The 23,945-nt window shown below is 48.8% G+C and overlaps 1 protein-coding gene across 5 annotated transcripts in view; it reads right to left on the reverse strand.

Annotated features, from left to right (window-relative positions):
- EXTL3 (exostosin like glycosyltransferase 3) overlaps nucleotides 1-23,945 on the reverse strand; it is a 135,930-nt gene that overhangs the window by 20,706 nt on the left and 91,279 nt on the right. For all 5 annotated transcript variants that reach the window (XM_039568156.1, XM_039568154.1, XM_039568155.1 and 2 more), the window contains one exon: nucleotides 6,848-9,472. In XM_039568156.1, coding sequence (XP_039424090.1) covers nucleotides 6,848-8,995 — 2,148 coding nt within the window. In that variant the 5' untranslated portion in view covers nucleotides 8,996-9,472. The remainder of the gene's footprint in view (nucleotides 1-6,847; nucleotides 9,473-23,945) is intronic.

Consider the following 23,945-nt stretch of genomic DNA (forward strand, 5'->3'; position numbering starts at 1 on the left):
GAGCATTCTGCATGCCCAGCAGGGCAGGGAGGCCCATCAGGCTTTATCGCTAAGCACAGCTTGATTTTAAGAAAATGGGAAAAGAGCATCCATGAATTAGATAAGGGAGAGCAGCACCTGCTTCCTCACCAGACACAGGCGAGGAAGGGGAAGGGACTGTGGGGAAAAGGGGAAGGAGACTGTCCAGGGGGTGGCTGCTGCTGCCAGCCCAGCCCAGCCCAAACCTTGGGAGTAAATCATCACCTTCTGCAATGTCTCTACTGATTGATCCACAGAGTTTGGGGAGGCATCTGGGAGCTACATCAGACATGCAGCAACAAGCAGCGATTAAAACCTCTCTCTTGCTTCTCATCTCTTTCTCTAACCTCATATCCAAGAGGCACCTTCCTCTTTGTAACCTTCTCATGTCCCTCACAGCTGCCTCTTTGATGTCCCAATGCCCCATGAGGTCCCTTCTGTTCCACCAAATGCAGATTTTCTTTTGTCCCATCTCTTTCATACCCAAATTCCTGACCTCCGTGAGTACAGCTCACCTCCTCCCCTCCTGTGCCAGGGGATCCATCCGTGTCTTATGGCACAGCACCAAGTTATGGCCACTCTGGGAGGCAGGGCTGTCTTCACAAATAAGGCAGCCTGTGCAGAATGCACAATCAAATGGCTTTGCACAGCAGAACTACTCCACCAGGACAGATAAAAGCCTGGGAAGAAAGGAAATGCAGATATCCAGGCTCTGGGACTTTATGGGAAGAGAGGCATAGCTTGCAGTGAAGTGGATGTCAACACTCAACTCCATCACAACGAAGTCCCAGAGGATGGAAAGTAGGTGAAAACAAAAGGAAAAAAGAGAGGAAATGCATCCATACACTCCATTCCCCCCATGCCTGTTCCAGTGTACGGAATAATTTGGGGACATTTGATATTCTGTTGGTATTTAAACAGGTCACAATAAAACCCTAAAAGTAGCAGGAATCCAGCCCTGGAAAAACAGTGTGGGTTTTGCTGCTGCACTGCCTGCAGTGCCAAGTCCTGTCGCGCTGCTTTTGTCCCCCAGCGGTTGTGACAGAGCCTGCTCCAAACGGGGAGCGTTTGAGATGCACAGGCAGCTTCCGTGGTGATGTTTAATGCTTCAGCACGGAGGACTGGCCCCTGGGACATCTGCAGGCTTTCACATGTGACAAAACCCACCCAATTATGTCCCCAGCAGCGTGCAAGGATGCTTCCCTCCCTTGCTTTTCCTTTCCAGTGCCCCAAATACGCTTCCTTCTGGTCACCGACCACATTAGCTGCATCCTGAGCCAAGGGAATTCCAGGGGCTGGGGCTACAGTAAGGTTTTATCTGTGGAAAAGCCATCACAAACCAGCATATGGCATGGGGGAGAATGACGGGTTGGGTCTAGCGAGGATTGTGAGGGTGTTGGAATTAATATTCCGAGTCCAAATTCTGAGGAGTCGGCACTGCTTGTTCCATTATCATCCCACGTTCACGCCTCGCTGCACCTTTGCTCAGGCCCTGCAGTGACAAGCATTTGGATTTCAGGATTCACAGGTAAACTAAGCAGCAAATTTGTTCCTTCCTCTGCTGCTACACAGCAGAAAAAATACATATGGAGATGGTAAAGCTCGCAGGGATTTCAGAACTCGGCTGCCTCCCCAGCAGCACCGGCTGCGCTGGCAGCAGGTGGTGCTGCAAACCCGGCAGCGGCGCCCAGGCACTTCTGTGGAACGTCTCCCTGCCTTCTAAAACTGCTCTCGTGGAGAAACTGAGCTCACAAACCCGGGATACACTGCTGGTAACGCTGGTGCACTGAGTATGGCCTGTTCAAGCCAAGGATGGGGCCAATCTCCTGTGTGAAGTGACTCAGTGCTAAGAAACACAGGGATTTTCTCAGCCGATTTTGTGTGAATTGTTCCTTCTGGAAGTAAACCTGGAGCCCCCCACGCCCATATGCAATTCAGGAGCTCAAAGCAAAGTTGGGTTTCTTCTGATTTGGAACACAAGAGCTGTGAGTCAAAGTAAGACTGGGGAAAGCAGGATAAAGCTGGGACTCACCAAAGAGTTTCTGCAGGTGAGTTGGCCCAGAAAAGCACAAGCCACATCACCAAGGAAGAGTTTGGTAAATGCTGAATTACCAAACTGAACCAGACCCTGAGCTGGTATTTAGGCAAAGCTCCCAGGAAGGAGAAGGACTGATTGAAGGGGTGGTGTTGATCAACATGGAGGTTTTATTCTCTGTTTCAGCTCCTGGTCAGTGTGATGATCTCACTCTGGATCACACACACCACTGCAGCTTATCTCAAGCTGCTGGTTAGTTTGGAAGGTTGATGCTGCTATTATCAGAAAACCAAGCTTGAGGATCCAGCTGCTTGCTGAAAGACAAGTAGAGAAGCTCATGGTGCCACCATGGCCACCACCCTGACCAGGTTCTGTCCTCCTCCTCTTGGCCAGAAGTATCACCTACAGATCCTGCTGTGTTCCTTAAAATGGAGATATCAAAGACCCTTTGAGTCCTTCTGCTGGAAAGGACATGCAAACCTCAGGCATCTGAGCTTTGAGCCAGCTCAGCACAGCACATTTACACAGCCAGAGCCCAAACAGCAGGGAAAGTCAGGACAGCATTCCCTGCCCAGCCTGCTCCTGATTAATAAATGCCATGTCAAGGGACCCAAACAGGTCTGCAGACCCGGCAGCACTTCCAGATTAGCCATTTTCCACAGATTATTCCTTTTTAAACAAGCAGCAAAATGGAATGAGCCCTCTCAGCCAGCCACCAGGCCAGCAGCAAAAGACATTACGCCACTGGAAGTGGCTGCAGGGATCAAAGGCAGCGACTTATTCTGGAACAAAGCTGGAGGAAGGGATTAGTCACTGCCGGCAGCCACAGGAGCTGGCACTGAACCCAGCCTAAGTGCTCAGAGACGCCTCCAGCACTCACAGCCCACCTCAGCCCCGAGCAGGAGGAGAAACCAAACTGCTGCAGGGCTTTTCCAGCCACGGCTCTGCCACTGAGGGCCCTCACACAGCCAGCAGAGGGAGAGAAGCTGGAAGTTCTGGCTGTCACTTCTTAGCATGCAAGCAGAGGTTGTGAAAATACTGGTTTGGGCTGGATAAGGTTTAGCTCCAAATCACAGAATCACAGAACGGTTTGGGCTGGAAGGGACCTTAAATCTCACCCAGTCCCATCCCCTACCACAGGCAGGACACCTTCCACCATCCCAGGCTGCTCCAAACCTCGTCCAACCTGGCCTGGAACATTTCAAGGGATGGGGCAGCCAGAGGTTCCCTAGAGAAGGGAGAAGCTCAGCAGTGGCTGTGATGTGGCTGTTGGAGCTGGAACAGTCCCACTCCTTCTGTCCTGGGAAGTTCTCCTAAGGCAGTGCCACAGAGACAAACACTCGGGGAAAGTGAGGCTTTGAGCTTGCACAAACAAGAGTTCTCATTCACACCGTTGGGTTTTGCTGCGATACTGATTAATGTGGGATGGGAAGAGTTTTTACAGCTTTAAATGTGAGGGCAAAGTACCTACATCTGTTCCAGGGGCAGCCCTGAGTGACTACAAACAACTTCACATTATGTTGGATTTCCACCTACTCACTTCAGGCTGGGGACAGGGACAGAATATTTGATCAGACTCCTGTGCAGCTTAGCAATCTCACTGATGTTTTAGTAAATTATGCCATCTATATTTAAGTCAAAGTTTTTTAAAAATCAAATATATTCTGTCTCCCTGTTTATCTCGTTATCCATGAAAGATTCAAAGATCCAACGCAGCTTTGAGCTTGGCTCTTGATTAATTCCCAGCCCACCAGGGAAAAGAAATCTGCTTGGGAGGACAACCCCCAAATCACAGCCAAGCAGCACAGTTTGCACACGACGTTTCAAGGAACTCATCAATAAATAAGGTTAACACACGGAAGCCCAACTCTCCTTTGGGGAATTCTGCTAGCACAGAGCCACACATCTCTTGCCACCAGCAGGCCCTGGTGGGGTTTAGGACACTTATTTTGCTTCCAAAGGCTCTTTAAGCCTCGGACATGCTACACACGTTTTTTTGTCTCATTAGCCTGTGATTTACATAAAATGATAAAATGGTTTGGGTTGGAAGGCACCTTAAAGCTCATCCAGTGCCACCCCTGCCATGGGCAGGGACACCTTCCACTATCCCAGGTTGCTCCAGGTTGCTCCAAGCCCTGTCCAACCTGGCCTTGGACACTTACAGGGATCCAGGGGCAGCCACAGCTTCTCTGGGCACCCTGTGCCAGGGCCTCACCACCCTCACAGCCAACAATTCCTTCCCAATATCCCATCCATCCCTGCCCTCTGGCAGTGGGAAGCCATTCCCTGTGTCCTGTCCCTCCAGCCCTTGTCCCAAGTCCCTCTCCAGCTCTCCTGGAGCCCCTTTAGGCACTGGAAAGGGCTCTGAGATCTCCCTGGATCCTTTTCTTCCCCAGGTGAACACCCCCAGCTCTCCCAGCCTGGCTCCAGAGCAGAGGGGCTCCAGCCCTCAAAGCATCTCCGTGGCTTCTTCTGGACTCACTGCAACAGATCCATGTCCTTCTGATCACAGATTTTCTTCAGTGACCTTCTGGCTTCAGGTGCTTTGATCCAGGATCATGCTGGCACACATGTGCTGCTGCTGTGCTGCTCCTCAGTCAGATGGTGCCTGGACCCACTTCAATTACAACCCAAATCCACCCTCATCCCCTTCTCTTCTCCCCTCAAGTTTCCCCGCAAAGCTCTGTGCTCTGGGACCTGAACACAGAGCAATTCCTTGCATCCCGAAGTCACTGGCAACGTATTTGTTACATAGAGATACACCACCACTTCCAGATCTGAGAGAATTGGATATTCCCCATCAAAAGACCTTTTTTTCCCCATAAGGAAATCAGATTCACAGCTCTTCAGTTCCTTCTGACACCAGCAAGTACTGACTTGTGTCTCCTGCCAATCCCACATCCCCACCTGCCTCTTCCCCTGGCCAGCACGTCCCACATCTCAGCCAACAAGGCTCAGACAGAGCCTCACCTCTGCTCCCAACATTCTTGTCATCCTTTTCCAGAGGCAGACCTTAGGATTTGTCACTGTCTGATGAAGCCCAGGGAAGTTTTCCATCATTGCCACACCAAACCATCCATGTAGATGAATGGTACAAACTCCCAACGGGATTAAACACCCAGTCTGGAGATGGGCTTAGCAACAGGCACGTCGGTGGGATGGATGCCTGGAGGCTGCTCAGGGTTAACCCTCCTGCGAGAGATCCCAGGAGACTTGGGCTCTTTTAAAAACTGGGATTTAGAAAAATGGGAAGAAAGCAGAACTATTATCAGACCAACACACCCCTTCAGAAAGGACCTGGCAGAAGCTCTCCGTGATCCAGCCACTCCCCAGCACTTGGCCATGAGCACAGTGTCACCATCCACCGTCCCAAAGCAGGCACACGACAATTCCCTCCTCTGGAACCCCACAGTTCCCAACATTCCCTACAGCGCATCCCCCCCAGCGCGTGGCTCGAAGGTGACACGAAGCAACTCGAGTGTGTCAAGTCCCCGAAAAACCAGAGGGGCTCCAACACAACAGATGTACAGATGAGAGCCGGGTACAAAAAGCCATTACCCTCCATCAACAGAAACGTATTTTTCTTTCACAAATAACACCCATTAGCAACTCCAAGGAGAACAATCCCCGCTCCGAAGGAGGACGCGGTTTTTCAGCAGACACAATGGAAAGATTTTGTCGAATTCAGAGGTTCGAAAGGACTAATGTGAAAGATTATTTCGCAATTATCCAAGCAATTTTCCCTCCTCATTGTTCCTGGACCATAAGGGTTTTTAAATGTGAGCAGAAGGATTTATTCATCACAATAATAATAAAACGAAATATTAAATCAATGAATCTCTTTGCATGCAGCATAAAGCTTCCATTGCTATTAAGCTCAGGAGCGTCCTGTCACATAAACCACACACAGTTTGTGTATTTAAGTACCATCTCCCTCTTTTATTTTCCCCTTCCCTAATTTGTAAGACATTATCCTTCCATTTGTCCTCTAAACACAACCAGATTCAGACTACACAGTGTTAGTTCTTGTTAGTGGCTCTGCGCCCTTGCTCTCTTTATGAGGGGAGATTTACATTTAATATTCATTGTTAACAATGGCCAGTGAAGAAGGTTATGTTGGGATGACAGGGAAGTCCTAAAATAAATAAAAATTTAGGGAGAATTCACTCCTTACAAGTCAATACCTGAGTGAGTACATTTTCACAGGTCTGAAAATGAAGGCTGGCTTTTGAAGGTGTTGCTTCTTCAGTTTGGCCGGGGAAAAAAAATAATCAACCCAAATATACAGAAAACTCAGCTACAGCCTTGGGAGCATGGAAACTCTCACGGTCATGTCAGCCTTGGCTTGCAACTCCTTCTCTGCCACCCCTTGTGATACAAAGTGAGAGATGAGTTTTGAGGTCTTTGCAGTCAACACGAATTCAGTGGGTCCCTCTTCTGTTTTAATAAAAAATTCATCTGGCAAAGTGCAGAAACAGTTACTACCTAGATATTTATAAGGTGTCAACTGTCCTCACAGGGAGGCACTTAAAGAGCCGAAGCAAAGATTTCCAGCAAGAAACAATCTTCAGCTCTAAGCATCAAAATTCATATTAGCCTCCACAAAAGCCATTCGTATTCCATGAGCGCTATATCCTGGCACCTCTTGTTTTTCTCCATTGATTAAAGTACCCAGACGAGGTACAGACACCTCCAACCATCCCCCAGGACTGAAGCTGAGCTGACACAGCCAACTCCAACACACAAATCCCACCACGAACAAGATCATTATAGATGTAGCTACATCTGTCTTACCATGATTGGGACGCCGATGTCTGGCCACAAGAGATCCTCGGAGGGAAGCTTGGGAGAGTTCCACACCACCACAACTTTATTTAAGTAGGGGAGACCATTGAGCCTTTCTAGGGAGTTCATCAACACTTCCTCCCGCTCGTAAGTCAACATCACCACCGTGAACTGCTCCCGCGGGACGTTGCCACCCAAAGCAGCCTGGAACTCCTTCCCAGAGCCACCTGCTCCTCCACCAATTGGTCGAAATCCAGTCCCAGACCCTAAAAATTTTGCTTCTGATGGTAAAATGGGGTCAAAGGGAGTGTAGGGGAAGAGGTGGAAAGGCCCCGGAGCAGAATTCCAATTCCTGTAGATATCCATTGCGGTGAGGGTGAAATTGCGGAGATATTTGGGAGATGCGTAGGGTGGTTCTGTTTCCACAGGCCCCAAGTCCAGGTCACCATTGTCTGCCATATTGGGGTCTGTACCAGCAGCTTTGCCAGACCGGTGGGGGATCTCCACAGCGGGTTCTTCTCGGATAGGAGCAGCCGGGATTTGGATTCGAGTCCTTATGATAGCTAAGACTGTGCTGAAGACGTTGTCGGAGGTGGAGAAGTAGGTTTCCCACAAGAAGCGGCCCTGCCTCCTCATGGCAAGGAGATCGTTGTCAGAAATGCTTCTCAGAAGGAAGTGCACTTCTGTGATACGTGGCTTTGGTATAATTAAGGCTGCCTCGTTCCACCGGATCACATCGTTGTAGGGTAGCTGAACTTGCTCTCCGAGAACCACTGGGATGGCCCCAACTTCCAGGGCCTCAAACAGTCTCATGGTACACCCTGCGGAGATCACTAAATGGGTGTCCCCGGGGGTGATGATCAGTGCAAAAGTAGAAAGCTTCAGTAGCTCTAGTCTGTCGTCCCTTTCTCCACACAGAGCCCACTCAGTGGGCAGACTCGCTTTAGGCTGGTTCTTACACGTGAACTCCACCAGAACAAAGTCCAGCTTGCTGTCCTGAACAGCCTTCAAGGTGGTGATGATCCGGTCGTCGTAGTCGGCCGGGGCGTTGCCTTCGATCTCCTCTTCGAAAGAGCGAACCTCCTGCAAGCTGGATCGGAGAGACTCGATCTTCTCCCCCTGGAAACTGAACAGGTACTTACGCTTGACCGGCACCTGGGGCGGGATTTCCAGGAAGTTGGGCTCGGACATGGCGTGGACCAGAGGCGATACCACGATGTCAAACCCCGGTCGGTACTGGGTGTCGTAAAAGGTGGACTGGGCGATCATGGCACGCCCTGTGCTGATGTTGTAAATGAAGTTCTGAGTTTCCGACTTCCTCGATAGATTGATGATGAGATGGTTGTGTCCATCAGTCCTCCAATATGGCAAAGAGTGCAACTGTTGCTCTAGTTCAGTAGGTTTTGGCAATACGGGCTCTTGCATTTCCCCCACTAAAATTATATACACACAAGCAATATTTGCATTTTCAGTAACATAAACATTAGTTCTGACAGTCGCCTCAAAGGCCTGTTTAATTAAAGGGTCTAAGGAACTACCAAAAGGGTAATCGTCACTGTTGTAGACATAGACTGGAAAGCCAGACGTCAGTGGGCAGCGTGAGTAGTCAAAGCAGTTGTGCAGCCTGCAGTTCCTGTTGGATTTTGGCAGGGGGAAGGTCGCATCATCCTTGTCTGGCAGCAGCCGGATGGGCAAGGAGAGCTTAGGCTGGTTCTGAGCCATCAGCTCTTTGTAGGAATGCTCAGTCTGACTGATGACGTTCTTCAGCTGCAGCAGGTCCTGCTTGGCATTTTCAATGCTCTTCTTGCAGGCCTCGATCTTCAAGTTGAGCTTGGCGATCTCGCTGTTGAGCTCCTGCCGCTTGGCCTCGAGCTGGAGCAGCTCCTCGCTGACTGACTCGCGGATGCGGCACAGGTCCTGCACATGCTTCACCTCACACAGCTCGTTGCCGGTGCGGGGGCCAAAGATGCGCTTGCCGGCATCGTCCGCGTCGTCGATGGTGGTCAGGTAGTAGTGGGCAATGAGGGGGAAGAAAACGAGGATGATGAAGAGGGTGAAGCTAAGCCAGGTGAGCCGGATCCGACTGGACCACCTCAACACCCACGGCTGGCCTCCGTTCCCCACTCCCCCATTGCGCAACATCGTATAGCCAGTCATGAGTTCCAAAGTTGCCGCGCGCACAATCACGTTGGATCAGTAGCCATAACCAAAAGAGTTTTTACAGCAAGTCTCTCAAAAGGAAATGTTATTGTGCCTGCTTAACGAGAAGCCAATGGAAGGGGAATTTCATCTTCTTGCTGTGCCGGCGGCTCTTCCACGCTCGTTTTGCTGCAGGCACAACTTCTGATCCCGTTAGACTCGATCATTGACCTTCTCGCCCACCTCCAGCCCACCCTTGGTCCGCGGGCAACCTTTGCTGGAAGTGTCACAGCGTTGTCATGGTGATTCAAAGTCGCAACCGGCAGAAGAAAAGCACAGTGGGACCGAGCCAAACTCTACCACTGCTCCCGACATCCCGCATTACCATCCAATGAATATGCAGAGGCAGCAGCCATTGTGCAGAAGGAGCCAGAGGGGACTCAGAGCACTGTCAGTCTCTCTTATCGCTGCTGTGAGGGTGAAGCTCTGCCATTCCTACAAGAGAACAGTCAGAGTCAGGCAATGCAACCGAAACGACCCATTACTCACCTAGGACATTTAGATTTAAAACCAATTGTCCTCTCTCAAAAGAACAACCTCTGGGCTACCTGAGAAGGTGACGGGACCCATCAGATGTGGACACACAGCCTTCTCCAGGCACTCTGCTCTTCATTAGGGTTGTGCGGGGCTGCTCCAGACTACACAACCTCCTCAGCCCTGGACCTGGATCCCTGTTTTTCCCACCTGTAAGGCCCCCTCTCCTCACATCCAAACCAGAGGTGTTGACGTACACCTGCTCTCCCTGCCCGCCTCGCTGCGATCCCAGGACACAGCAGTGCTGGGAGTTTGTACTGCATAACTGAGCGTAATCGCCATTGTTCTGCTCCAGTGACTAGAGCTGATGAGGAATTTTTAGATGAAGTGTTTTGCTTTCATTTCCTGCTGGAAAATTTTGATTCATTGCATGAGAAAGTTTAAAGGGAACGCACTTGCCTTGGTTATGATTAACTGGCTGGCTGCATATGAGGGAATTTCTGGTCAACACTGGAAAAGTCTACACTGTACATCAAAGCAAAGATGCTGAAGTTAGGATCTGTTGGGAACCTGCTGGGAGAAATTCTTCCCTGTGAGGGTGGGGAGGCCTTGGCACAGGTTGCCCAGAGAAGCTGTAGCTGCCCCTGGATCCCTGGCAGTGTCCAAGGCCAGGCTGGATGGGGCTTGGAGCAGCCTGGACTAGTGGAAGGTGTCTCTGCCCATGGCAGGTAGAACTGGATGATTTTTAAGGTCCCTTCCCACTCAAACCATTCTGTTATTCCATGAAATTCAGCTCTAACTCTTAGCTCTAGGCCAGCAGATTTAAATCTAGGGCACATCAATATGCTGCCACTAGAAAATCTCTCTTCCCTTTTATTGGCATCCTCCAAGGTACTGAAGTTTCTGGGATATTCTTTCACACACTGGACTTCCCACATCACTGATGAATATAGAGCTGGGCTCAGCACCAGCTCCTTCATGGCCTCAAGAGAAGCTCATTCATTTCCACTTCAATTTTTAATTAGAGGAAAGTCATCCACGCTGGTGACGGTCATTTTTCACTAAACCTATTTAATGCCCCTCTCATCTACTCATCAAGAATTCCCAGAAAGAAGGTGAGGAAGCAAATCTCAGCTGAAAGAGAGATCTGGAAATGAGCCAAAGCAAAAAAGTTCATCTTAAAGCAGCAGAAAGAAGTCAGGAGGAATTTTCAGTGTTGTACTCAAGTGCACATCAGAGAAAATTAAGGGGAAATTTGATTTTAACCAGAAAAAATCATCATGAAGAGGGGAAATATGTGGGGTAATAAAGCACAATCCCTAGGCCTGTTGTTACACAGACATTTGTTGCCACTAACTTAACACCCCGTGATTAAATGGGATTTCCATCCCCCCCACCAATGTGACTCACAACCCAGTTGCACAGCAGAATGGGCACTTAAAACTAAGGCAGTTTTTAAATTCATGACATTGGCAAAGAGCAGTGGTGTGGATCTCGGAAAGCCAGGAGGATAAAGGGGCTAAAAAGTCAGCAAAAGGCTAAATCAGCTTTCTTAGATCTTGGCAGCACATGGCTGTGGGCAGATGGGAGGTTCCGGCCTCTGGGACTGCTCTGCCCAGCAGCAGGATTTTAGCAGGCACCAACATGTAACTGAAGGCAATAATAATAATAATAATAATAATAATAATAATAATAATAATAATAACAACAATATTAATAACAACAACAATAATAATAATAACAATATTAAAATATGTTATTTGATTTTATTTTGTTTTTCTTTCTTTTTCCCCCCTTTTCAAGCTCTCTGCAGGAAGTGAAGCTCATGCTCTGTGTGTGTGTGCCAGTCCCAGCCATTTCAACCTGGTCTCACAGGGGCTGCAAAGATCCTCCAGTTGCCACCAGTTTTCTGCAAACAGCTGGCCAGGAGATTGAGCTGCCCTAATAATGCTTTTCCTGAGGGAAATGCCAAAGCACACACTCACTTGAACATCACAGAATCTAAAAATCAGCTTAACTTCAAGGCACACGTGGGGAAAACAAACTTTGCTTGGGTTTTTTGTTTGGGGGTGCCATGGGATAAGTGGGGTCTTAAATGTGGACACATGGACACATTGCTTTGGGCTGGTCAGAAAAAACTGCAGCCTCAAAGGTGAGACTGCATCAAAATCTTATTCCTTTGTGGTTACTTTGCCCATTAATAAGCCATAAATGGTAATGAAATGGCAAACTGGACTCTAAAATGGCAACTGGGGTCCTTGAAAAGCCAAATCCATCACCCCACACCTGATCCTCTGCAGCTGTTCTGCCACCTAATCCTTCCAGTGGCTCCTCTGGTCCTTCCCTTCCTTGACACAGAACAAAATTCATACTCCTCACCTCAAAATATGGGTTGTGAATTAAAAATATCCATATGCTCAGAAGCCTGAGGTTGCCAATGTGACTCCATCGCTCTCCTGGAAAACACGTTGCCATTAGGACTTATAAAAAAAAAAAGACAAAGTAAAAACCCAATCCGTCGTTTTAGTTTTCAGAAAGAGAGATTTCAGGGCTGCATTTATCAGCCCTGGGGAAAAAGGCTGCTGATTCCCATCGTTCCCGAAAAGAAATCTGGGAGGAGGAGAAGCAGGAGAGTTGCTGAGCTTTCCAGCCAACTCATCCCTCTCACTCCCAAGCACTATTTAGTTCTTTAAACTTATCAAGTGTCATGAAAACTCTTGTTGATGTTATAGCACAATGTTGCTGCCTGATGGAGCTAATTACATACACACAGAAAGAGGCAGGAAGAGCTCTTGGGAGATTAGAAGATCAATAATTATCAGAGCCTCTTCCCAAATGCCAACCTGACTGAATTCTCAGGCACGACAGGTTTGCACACTGCAGCTCCTTCTGCCATGAAACTCAGCTGCTCAGAGCACATTGTCAAAGCTCAGGCTGCATTCCCTGAGCTTCCCTCAGCTCCACAGCAGGCACTCCTCGTGCCAGTGAAGTTATGGGAATACCTGAGGTTCTCCCTCATTTTGCATTTCTGGAAATAACCCGGCTGGTCTGATCTGTGAGTGTTTGTGGAGTCATTACTCCGCAACTGTTCAAAAACCTGACCGCACCTGCTCCTCCCTGCTGACACCTCTGTTATCCATCTCCCTATAAAATTAGGGAAGTACTGCTCCTTTCTCAGCATATTTGTGAACAGAGCCTGGGACTTTTAAACTTATGGTCCTTCAGAGCTCAGCAGAGCAATGCATAACCATGAGGCCGAACATGGTGGCACAGACTGCACTGTGGAGAGGAAAACCCACAGGGATCCTGCACCTGCTAAATCAGAGTTCCCAAGCTCTATCTGTGTGCATCCATACTCACTTTCCTTATGGAATCAGGGGTCTGCAGTGTTGTTATCCACAAAGTTCTGGTGTGCTGCTCTCCATGGAGAACAAACCCACCTCTGCCACACCAGCTCCCTCCTGGCAAATGGGGAAGGATCTCAGGGAGTGTGGAAGTGGCTCCTGTGCTTTATCTGTCCAGGCTTGGAGAGACAGCTTCTATTGCAAAGTCTCTCTTTCACCAGCACTAGAAATGAAGTCAAAGAGAGAAAAAAAAAATACAGCGTGTTCCCCCCTTCAGAACAGGGTGCACCGGAAGAAAACAAACTTCAAACAACCCTTCAGCAATGATAACTTTCTACTTCCTAATGCTTTCAAAGGGAAGGATTACATCCCAAATCTCCAATCACTTTGGGAACAGGAGCAGTTGAACAAGGAGAATAAAACTATCAGGTACACGCTTTAAGGTACAATTGGTTGGGAGCAGATCCTTCAAAGCAGCAGATGGACAATTCACTCTGAAATGCTTTGCATGCAGCAGCCTTTGGGATCATCCCGAGGGATTTGTACCATCTCCAGAGCTCACAGGTACAGAGCAATTCTCCCAGGCTGAGATCAATGCTGTTACAGGCACAGGTAAAAGGTCCTGTAACCTGGAAATTCCAGGGATAAACTGCATCCCTGGCTTTAGGGAGTTTCATCTAAACCAAGGAACATCCAGCACGTTTGCAGCTCCATGCAAAGCCCAACCTGCTTCCAGCCCTGTTCCTCATCCACATGGGCATGTGTGGGGTAAAGGGATCCTGGAAAAACGCTCCAAGAGCCCCTCCATGTGCTCACTCTGGAAAAGTAGGAAACCACACGTGCTGAAGAAGGCAGTGGCTTTAGAAGTGGCACTTTGAGCCCTCAAAGGGCCTCCAGCATCTTTTGAGAGCTCTTTTCCACCCCAAGTTCCTGGGGAAGAAGGGTGCTCACTCCTGTCACCATGGCACACAAGTGATGTTCTCCTCTGCCCTTCCAGCTGCAGGAAATGATGAGGGAAGAAGCAGGAAGAGCCAACAGATCAATACTGGCTCTGAGCCTGGTGTCACCAGCAGAATTCTGGGGCTTTGGATCATGGACTGGTTTACACCACACCAGGTCTGGGGGCAACAGATGGGGTTCAGCTGTTTCAAAGAGGGAAAAGGATCATCCTGCAGGAGTTAGGAGGGCTCAGAGAAAGAGCTTTAAACTGGATTTGAAGGAGGATAGAAGAGGCCAAAAGATATCCAAAACTCGCTGGACAATGCCCAGGTTCAGAGACCTCCCGAGCTCCCTTCTCACCAAAATGACTGTATGACTCTGTGTCCAGGCTGCCAGGTGGCTGCAATTCAGAAATGTGAGGAGAAACCCACAGTCAGGATGTACTGGGCCTGCACCCAGCTCCAACACTGCCTCTCTCCAGCAGCCAGGGGAATCCAGGCATGCCCACGCCCCTGACCTTCATCCCTCTCTCCACAAAGCAAACGTGACCTCAAACGCTTCAAAGCAGACGAGTGAAGAACTGAGTCTGGCTCTCAGCTTTGTGCTCCCATCTGGGCATGGGGACAAGATCATGCTCCAGGAGATGCTCAGTATGGAGAAAATACAGAAACCTCCTCCCCAGGTGCTCGCAGGAACCTGAGCTCTGCCCTCTGCCAAAGGCTCACAGGCTGTCCCTGCTCCTCGGCCGAGCTCAGCCGAGTGCTTCACAAACGCTCATTTATTCTGATGAAATCCCGGAGACAGGAAAACCACATCCCGTTCTCAGAGAGCAGGTAATGGAGGTGTGGAGAAACAACTTGCCCAAGGTCACTTGAGAAGCCATGCCAGCTTGGGATTCACTCCACATCTCCTCGTCCTATCCGCAAGATCATCCATCTTCCCAGCCTGCCTTCTTCAGTGGTTTCCTTCAGCAGTGCCTTTCTGCTTTTTGCATAATGCATTGTGAAATCTACTTTACATATAGAGCTTTTAGTTCTTAAATTTATTATTTAGTGTTGTTTTCTGGTAATAAACCAGTCACAGTGTTCTTTATTTATTCTTCCAGGCTGTACACAAGCACTTCTCCGCTCAAAGGAACATCCAGCTTAGGAGCAAATCCTTCTGTGTCCTGTGGGATGGAGTGGCAGAGCATCCTGGATGCAAAGTTCACCCCTCTCCTCTCCAAAGCTCTGAGCAAGGGACCACAGGGCAGAGTTTCCCAAACTGGAAAATCCCTACAACCACAGGGGCTGATGCTGCAGTGCTCACCACATTCCTGGTTACAAAGTGCTAAAGATATTTTGGGACGTGGGAAGCAAACCGAGGATACTCCAGGATGCAGTGGCACAAGCTTTTACTCGTTTCTAAAGGGGATAAATTAGGTGTGGGAGGAAGCAAAGGCTCTCTTTGCTTTTACCTTGAAGTAATTAATGAACAAGAACTCTCCTGAGGCAAAACCACAGTCAAGAGACAGGCACTCCACATCACACGAGAGAAGCATGAAGAGGTCAACTCCAGGCAGGAAGAGAGGGTTGGTTTCCCAAACACTGAGACAGCTCAAATCCTTGGTATTCATTGTGGCTCCAGCCCCAGATAGCTCAGGCACGTTATTTTCCCCAAGGCAAAACCACAAGCCTCTCTCACCTCCCTAAAACACCCTCATCGATGCTTCCACAGCAGGAAATAACCACGTGGCAGGTTCAGGCTCCTGCTCCCTGACAGAAGCTTCAGGTCATAATTAAGCATGAATTTAAAAGTTTCATTGTCCTGGGTGAGTTATAAGGAAAAGGAAATAACTGCCTGAAAAGCACAGATACACACAGACTGTTTAACAGCATCGCACTCAGCAGGGTGGGTCTCTGTGGAAAATAATCCATCTGAGTGGGTTTTATGGAAAATTTGCTCCTTTCCTGCATGCAGGGAATAAACCAGATCTGGAGACTGAACACCTGCATTGAGAGGCCTCTAACAAACATGAAATCACACAGATGGTTTCTTGTGCACCTCAGAGGGCAAGGAGGCAGCTCAGCACTGAGTCCTCACAACCCAGGGACACCGGGAAGTTCACATCCAGGGAAAGCCAACAGAAACCTGGGAACACTGGCTGCTACACCTGAGCAAGGCTCAGTGACATTCAGCAGTGCCACGTGGCCAAATTAACCAACTCCAAATGTACCTTCCCTCCTGTAACAGCTCCTTCACCTGCTCCCATGTTATCCCATCCCTGCTGTTGCGTCCAGCTCCAGCTCCTCCTTCCTCTCAGATGCACGGGGTGGGCACCCGCCCACAGCCTCATTAGCAAGCTGAGGGACTTTTGCACTTTTTGGAGATGCTTCATCACCACCTAAATGGGAGCTGTCCTGCTGCAGACAGCCTGCTCAATCACACCAAAAAATTAAATCACCTGATGTGTTGGATCACCCATGTTTATACAGCAGGTGGGTTCTTATCCCACACAGTTCATTGCAAAGCAAGCTGGAAATTCAAATCACAGAATGGTCTGAGTTGGAAGGAACCTTAGAGATCATCCCACGCCAAGGACACCTTCCACTATCCCAGGCTGATCCAAGCCCTGTCCAACCTGGCCTTGGACACTTACAGGGATCCAGGAGCAGCCACAGCTTCTCTGGGCACCCTGTGCCAGGGCCTCGCCTCCCTCACAACCAAGAATTCCTTCCCAATATCCCATCCATCCCTGTCCTCTGGCACTGGGAAGCCATTCCCTGTGTCCTGTCCCTCCAGCCCTTGTCCCAAGTCCCTCTCCAGCTCTCCTGGAGCCCCTTTAGGCACTGGAAGGAGCTCTGAGGTCTCACTGGAGCCTTCTCTTCTCCAGGTGAACACCCCCAGCTCTCCCAGCCTGGCTCCAGAGCAGAGGGGCTCCAGCCCTTGGAGTATCTCTGTATATCTACATTTCTCCCCCCTGAGAAAAGCTGAGACAGGGCTTGGAGCAACCTGGGGTAGGGGAAGGTGTCTCTGTCCAGGGCAGGGGGTGGAACGAGATTGTCTTGAAGGTCCTTTCAACCCAAACTATTCTGGGATTCTCTAAAACCTAAAGAAGGTCCCTGCAGGACACTCCACCACACAGGACGTGCAGATGTGGACGTGGCCAAATACTTCAAAACACACCGAGGAGACAGAACACAGCACACGAGGGTTGTGTGTGCGTATAATGAAGTCATTAACCAGCAGCAGAGTGGATGATAGGAGATAAGCAGCAGCACAATCCATGCTAATTAAATTCCTGCAAAGCGCCGCCGCCGCTTGGATTTGGGATGCTGGATCATCTGACACACGCTGTGCTCTGTCTTGTCACTGGTGCCCAGTGCTTCCCTTGCAAGACATCACAAAGAAACACAACAAAAAAAGCTCTCCTCAAGCTGTCTCTGGCTGGAGAAGACCGACACAGGCAGTCCTTGGAAAAGGCAGGATGGGAGATGGCAAACTCCACTCAGCACGTGCATCCAGCGTGGAGACTGCTCCTACCCAAATGGGAAGGTAGAAAATATCCAGAAAATGCTGCGGGGCAGATGTAGCAATAACAGACCAGTTAGGAAGGGCAAAGTGACACCGTTGTGTTTATTGGAGGGCTAAAGAGAGGTCAGGGCAAAAAGGGATCCAAGGAACTTGATCAGAGCTGGAGGTGAAGGAAGGAATTAACTTTTCAGCTGCACAAGGTAGATTCAATCACTGAGCGAAATGAGATGGGTTTTGGAAAGCCATGTGTTATAAAAGTTAAGCTGAGGGTTAGACTGAGCCTGCCTAGAAATAAATAGCTCAATTTAAGACCTACGCACCAAATATTTAATAATGCAGCATCGACCAAAGGAGGTCTCTGCTCTGGAGCAGCACCCTCCTGCCCCAGCCCTGTGCTTGTGCTTCACACCTCTGTGACGGCCACTTCTGGGAAATGCTCAAGCATCCTTCCAAGTCAGAGGTGATTCTGCCTGCTCTCAGGGCGGGGAACTCAGGGATATCAAGAAGAATACAGCAGGACTCTCAGTTTAAGGGCTGCAAACTTAATGAGCAAACACAGCACTTCTTTTGACCTCAAAAATTACTTTTTAGGATAAAAGTGAGGCCTTAAAATAAAAAAAGCATGATGAAATGCTTCAACCAACAGCACTACTGCATGGAGCCTCTTCCTTAGCATCCCAGAGCAGATGTGCTGCACTCAAAATGTCTTTGTCTATTAAAACTGTGTCAGCTTCAGAGACTCCAAAACTCCCTGTGGCATAAACAGAATTTCTAATGAACAGCTGCAGGATACAGGAGTGGCCGCACAAAATGCAGCTGCTGAGATCGTTTTCTTTGCCCCCCTCTCTCACCAGCTTTTGCCTGCTGTCCAAATCCCACTTTCACCCGTTTGGGTCTCTCCTGTCCTCCCTCTCCCCTCCTCAGTGAGGCTCTGCTGCCTCACTGTTCCTTCTGCCCCCTCCACACATCTCCTGGTCCCACAGAGCCCTCAACCTCTCTCCTGCTGGAGTTTTGCTGCTGCTTTCCCTTCTCGCACCAAGGAAGTGCAAAAGGGACAAATTAAGGAGAAAAACGTTCTCGTGCCAAACCCTGAAATTCCACAGAACAAGAGCAATCCTCAGGGAAGGATTTATCCTGAGAAAATTGAAACTCACTAATAGATTTTTTAGCTTCCACGCTGCCTTCCAGGCCAAGGCACCAAAGCATGACTCCTTGTGTGAGCTGGGGGAGCGTTTTTTAAATGCCTTTGAAACCCAAAACCTGTCAAGCTTAAAGCCTGGTCCAAATGCACTTCCCAGCTGCTCTCCCAAACCTAATGGTGTCCTCTTAGCTGGAGAAAGAGCTGGAATGATTTTTAATTTAGTCAGGGGCTTGTAATGGCCCTGCAATGCTCAGCACTGTATTTTGCAAAAAATATCTGTGGTGTCAATGTGCCCCCACAAGTTCTGGGAAGAGCAGCACAAATGAAGCTGAATTCTCACTGTTTGATGCCTTCTGTTTTCCATGGGGTTCTCCAGGATCCCATAGAGAGCCTCACTTCCCTATTTTCAGACCATTTATACAGAGTTAATGCTTTGGTGAGCTCCATCCCTCAAATTTGAGTGCAAACAGCTGATGGATTCAACAGTTACTGGAAGACTAATGGGTAACAGCAGATGCCAAAGCCCTGCTTTATTAGAACCCTCTGACAACATTAAAGAGCATCTAATGCTAAGCAATGTGTCTTTCTAAGGAAATTTTTATTAACTGGTATCAAATATGAAAGCCAGTTTAATACCTTGTGGCTTTGAGACAATCTGTCTGCTGCAATCACACCAAGTCCAAATGCTTCAGCCACGAGTGGTGAGACTGGTGCTGTCAGCAAGCCCCTCAAAGCAGCCAAGTTTTTGCAGAGTTAATGGTCTAACAGCTTCCCTGGACTGGGAGCAAGATGTGCAGGACAAAGCTGGTTCACAGGGCTTTGAATAGTTCACATCACTAATGCGTGTCCATGGCCAGGAGGGAGAATTCCCAGAGAAACCATGGACATTGTGGATACACTCTGCACTCCAGACATCACCCAAATAACCCTCACCACATAAACCCACCTGCCTGCCCGCAGCACAGTGTGGAGGGAATCCAAATGTCAGCAGAGAGGGCATATTCGGGAAGGCTGGAGCTCCTTTAGCTCCCAAATACTCCAGGCAGGAATCTCCGACACACAGCAGCTATTTTTGTAGGGAAGAGGGGCCAAATGTCCTCGGAGCAGCTCAAAAAGTGGGCAGTGGGCCACAGTGGCAGCACAAGGCTCATGCAAATGAAGGAGCTGCTTCCAACACAAGCTGCTGTCTCCCAGCCATCATCCCAAAGATCAGGCTGGTTCCAACTCATGGAACCAGTTCCAACTCACTTCAGGGACCGTTTGGAAAATAGATGCTGAGAGGTGCTAATGGATGAGGAAGCCACAAACGCCTCTTCTGGCCATTCACATCAGTCATTACGGACAGAAGAGCCAGCCTCAGCATCTCAAGCTGTGCCATCTCATTCCCATCTCAGTGGCTGGAGCCATGAATGGCTCCAATCACACAAAATTTCCCTGAGGGACAGCAGAGCTCTCTCCCTTTCAGCCTCACACCATCCCAGGCTGCACTAGAGAGTGAGTTTGCTGTTGCCACCCTCTGCACAAAGGCTGCTTGTGGCCAGAGTAAACACCTGATGGCCAGCCAGGAGAAGGGGAGCCATTCCCAGAGGCTGGGAAAGCTACTGGCAAACACAGCCTTCAACACAGCCACCAGCTCCACTGTGAACATGCCACACGGACAGACACAAAGGCATCAGCCTGGAACAAAGTCATTAAGATGGGCACAAAATTCACAACTCAATTTGGCCTCTGTAGAGAATCAAAAAAAAATATTAAGGAAGCACTAGGATGGCTGTATTAGATCAAGCCAATGATCCGTTCACTTCAGCCCCTCACTCCTCAGTGCTCATTTCCAGCTGCTTTGGTGTAAAATAACCATAAATCACAGCCATGGAACAGTTTATTCAGGACAATTTCTCCCGAACCATTAACAAACAGGAGTTGTAGGAGCCCTTGAAGAACAGCAGCTGTCCACCAAAATGCCTTTTTTGAAGCAACTGACCACAAACATTCTCAATAGTACAGAGTCTGAACTGTTAAAAAAAAAAAAGGGGGGGGGGGGAAGAAAAGGAAAAACACACCAAGCACTCGGTTTCACAGCTTCCTGCAGCAGCAACTTCCACAGATGAGCTCTGCAAGTTGCCCAGAGAAGCTGTGGCTGACCCTGGATCCCTGGAAGTGTCCATGGCCAGGCTGGACAGGGCTTGGAGCAACCTGGGATAGTGGAAGGTGTCCCCGCCCTTGGCAGGGGTTGGAATGAGATGAGCTTTAAGTTCCTTTCCCACAAAAACCATTCTGGAATTTTAAGGGATTTCCTTTCCACCAGCTTTAAACCCAACGCCTCCTGATTCAGTCCCTGCCCCCTTCTCCAGCATTACACACATCCATGGGGACAGGAATGACACGACTCACACCCAGCTCACAGCAGATCCAAAGGAACAAGTCCCAAAGCCACCACCAGAACAAGAAGTGCCACCTTACCTTCTCTAAGCTGCCTGACATCCCACCACATGCTCCTCTCTGCACTAGGCAGGATAAACCTTTTCAATCCTGGCAGCCAGCAGAGTTGGCAGGGAAGCAGAAATACAAGGATCTTACTGCCAAGGGATAATTTCAGCACAAATCTGCACTTCTGCTATTGTCTCCCCTTCCCTGATGGACACCCTGCTTCTCCAGCACACTCCTTTTGTGGAGCAGCCCTCCCTCTCTTTTATCCAACGTCCTCTCTAACATCTTTGTTCTGTTCCCATTCCACTCATTTCCCAAATTTGTGCCTAGTTTCCTCTTTTTTTTTTTTAATTGCTCTCAATATGTCACTCTATATTAGTCAACAGCAGATTTATTTAAACGTGTCAATGCTGTTGCTTAGCAGATCTGACTGTGCTTTACCATTTCAGCCTCCTTCAGAATCACATGTTTCCCTTCCCAGAGCTCCCCAGCATGTTTGGATCACCAGGAAGTTTGAGGAAAACAAAATTAAGTCCGATTCTAAAGGCAGGCCGCTGCCTGGGAAAGCTTCAAGAAAACAAAAAAACACCTCCAAAAACAACCAAGAAGAGGAATTCTGCCAAAAAACCCACATGGTTTTGTTTCTGAGTTAGGAAGCAGCACCAGATGCTGGTTTTCTTCCATTTTCTACCTTTTACTCATGAGTTTCAATAGGAGCCCATCAAGTAAATGACAATCCAGAGCTTAGGAAAGGGTCTGATACTGAGCCAGTATCAGCTTTCCCCTGCAACAGCTAATTTTAGGAAATGGCCTTCAACCACTCTATAAAAGGCTGGGAACACCCAGGTGAGAGCATGTTCTGACCTTTGAAATTAGATTTGGGTCTTTGCTGAGGCAGAAAGAGAAGATAATGTGCAGCTAAATCCCCCCACAGGAGGATTTCTGCTCAGGCTCTCCAGCAGCAATGGTGTTGATTTGGTCATTGCTCCCCAGATTCCAACTTGCACATTCACAGCCAAGTGACTGGAGAATCCAGTGGGTCCAAGCAGCATCAGCTCCACACACAAACTGTGGCACAGCTGTCCCAAAATGCTTATGGAATCATGGGATCACAGAATCATTAAGGTCGGAAAAGCCCTCTGAGATCACTGAGTCCAACTATCAACCCAGCGCTGCCAAGCCCACTCTAAACCGTGTCCCCAAAGGACAAAATTGTCCATGAAAAGGACTAAGCAACACCAAGAAAACATCATCCTCCTGCAATCCTCTGAAGCAGGATAGTCCCAAGCCAACTCCCAAGAGCACCCCAAACCTGCTGTGTGGCCACTGACAGATGCCAAGTCTCCTGCACGTCCATCAAGGGCTTCACCTGTGGGATCATCTCCATGGCTTGGCTCCACTCCAGGTGCACTTCCCATGTTGCCCCTAAGCCAACCTCATCTTCTGCCCCAAAATCTCCAGCTCAACCATCACCCTGAATCCCAGAATCCCAGACTGGTTTGGCTTGGAAAAGACTTTAAGGCTCGTCTCATTCCAGCCCCTGCCACAGGCAGGGATGCCACTCACTAGATCAGGTTGCTCAGGGCCCCATCCAACCTGGCCTAGGGGGAATTAAATCCCAGAAACTGATGCCATCAACAGAGTCTCCAGCAGCTGCTGATTCCACATTCAGAGTGCAGATCACATCCAAGAGATCAGGTTCACAACCTTGGGAACCGATACCACAACCTGAGACAGCCCAGCCGAAGACAAATCCCGCAGCAGGACCTGCCAGAACGGCTTCTGATGGCTTTCCAAAAATAACCCAGCCCCCTTTCCACGGTGCCTGATGTCCATTTACTTACAGCCACCTAAAAATAGCCCTTCCCATTCGGATCGATGACGGGAGCTGACAGAAGTGAAAGGAGCTCATCACTCCACACACACAGGACTAAAGGAGATAAAATACTTTGGAAATGCAGCATAGGGAACAATCCCGCTCTGGCCCCGAGACAGCCAGCTGGATGGAACTAATGATTCTTCTCCAGCACCAGCTGTGATTGAATTTATTTCCATTTGGTGTGATTAAAGAGACAGATAAAAGGGAGAACAAAAAGTCCAAGATTTCAAAAGACACTAAAAATAAAATAGTTTTTGTGAGCTTGGCACCCTACCTTGACAATTTTTATACGTATCAGCCAAGTTCAATAACCCAAAAGGAAGACACAAATAGTCTATAGGTGGGGAAACCAAGGCATGGAAATGTTAAAATACCAATTCAATCATCAATAAAATCAACAGCAGGAACAGGTTGAAAGGGCAGGCGTTCCTGAGGCACCTGCCTGTATCCATGCCCTCAGATCCCTCTGTATTTACTCTTCATGGAGCCATTGTAATTGTTTCCATTGCCTGGCAAGTGCAAATCGATGCTGAGGAGTTCAGTGGCTCCTCACGACGAGTTCCAGTCCATTTAGCTGATCAAAGGGAGCCGCTTTGCCGAGCCCGTTCGCACCTCGCAGGGAAAAGGCACTTCCTCAAAATTCAAACGTACAACTTCAGCAGCAGGAGGCCTGAAATTAATCCCTTTATTTAAACATTAACAACTTTAAGTGTCTCTAAGCAGTTGTAAAGGCTTTATTAGAGAAGACAGAGAAAGCCTGTGAGCAGCCAAGTCAAGAGGAAGCCAAGGTTATCTGCACTCACCTTCCAGGTATTAACTTTGACAACAAACTCACTCTGCAGTGTCTGTACCTGGAATAAAGGACAGCAACACCTTGCTGCCAGCTGAAGCTGTGGGCAGGGATGGATGGAGCAAATCCTCCCAGAATCCATTCCCATGGCCATGAAGGGTAAGATGTGCTGTGGGCAAACTGAACCTCATCGATTTGTCTTCTGAAACCGAGTGACCTCTTTGGCAGATGTTCATTACCTTGACAGCAGCACTGTTTCTGATGTAGTCTCCTGTGTGGATATTCAGTAGGAAAGCAAATGACTGGAACAGGAGCCTAGAGAGCTGATGGACCCTCCAGCTCAGCACAGTCAAACCTCAACTGCACAAAGCCTTGAGCAATCTCATCTACCTTTGCCATAA

The sequence above is a fragment of the Corvus cornix genome, chromosome 3 (assembly GCF_000738735.6).
Source record: "Corvus cornix cornix isolate S_Up_H32 chromosome 3, ASM73873v5, whole genome shotgun sequence".
NCBI classification, from domain to species: Eukaryota; Metazoa; Chordata; class Aves; order Passeriformes; family Corvidae; genus Corvus; species Corvus cornix.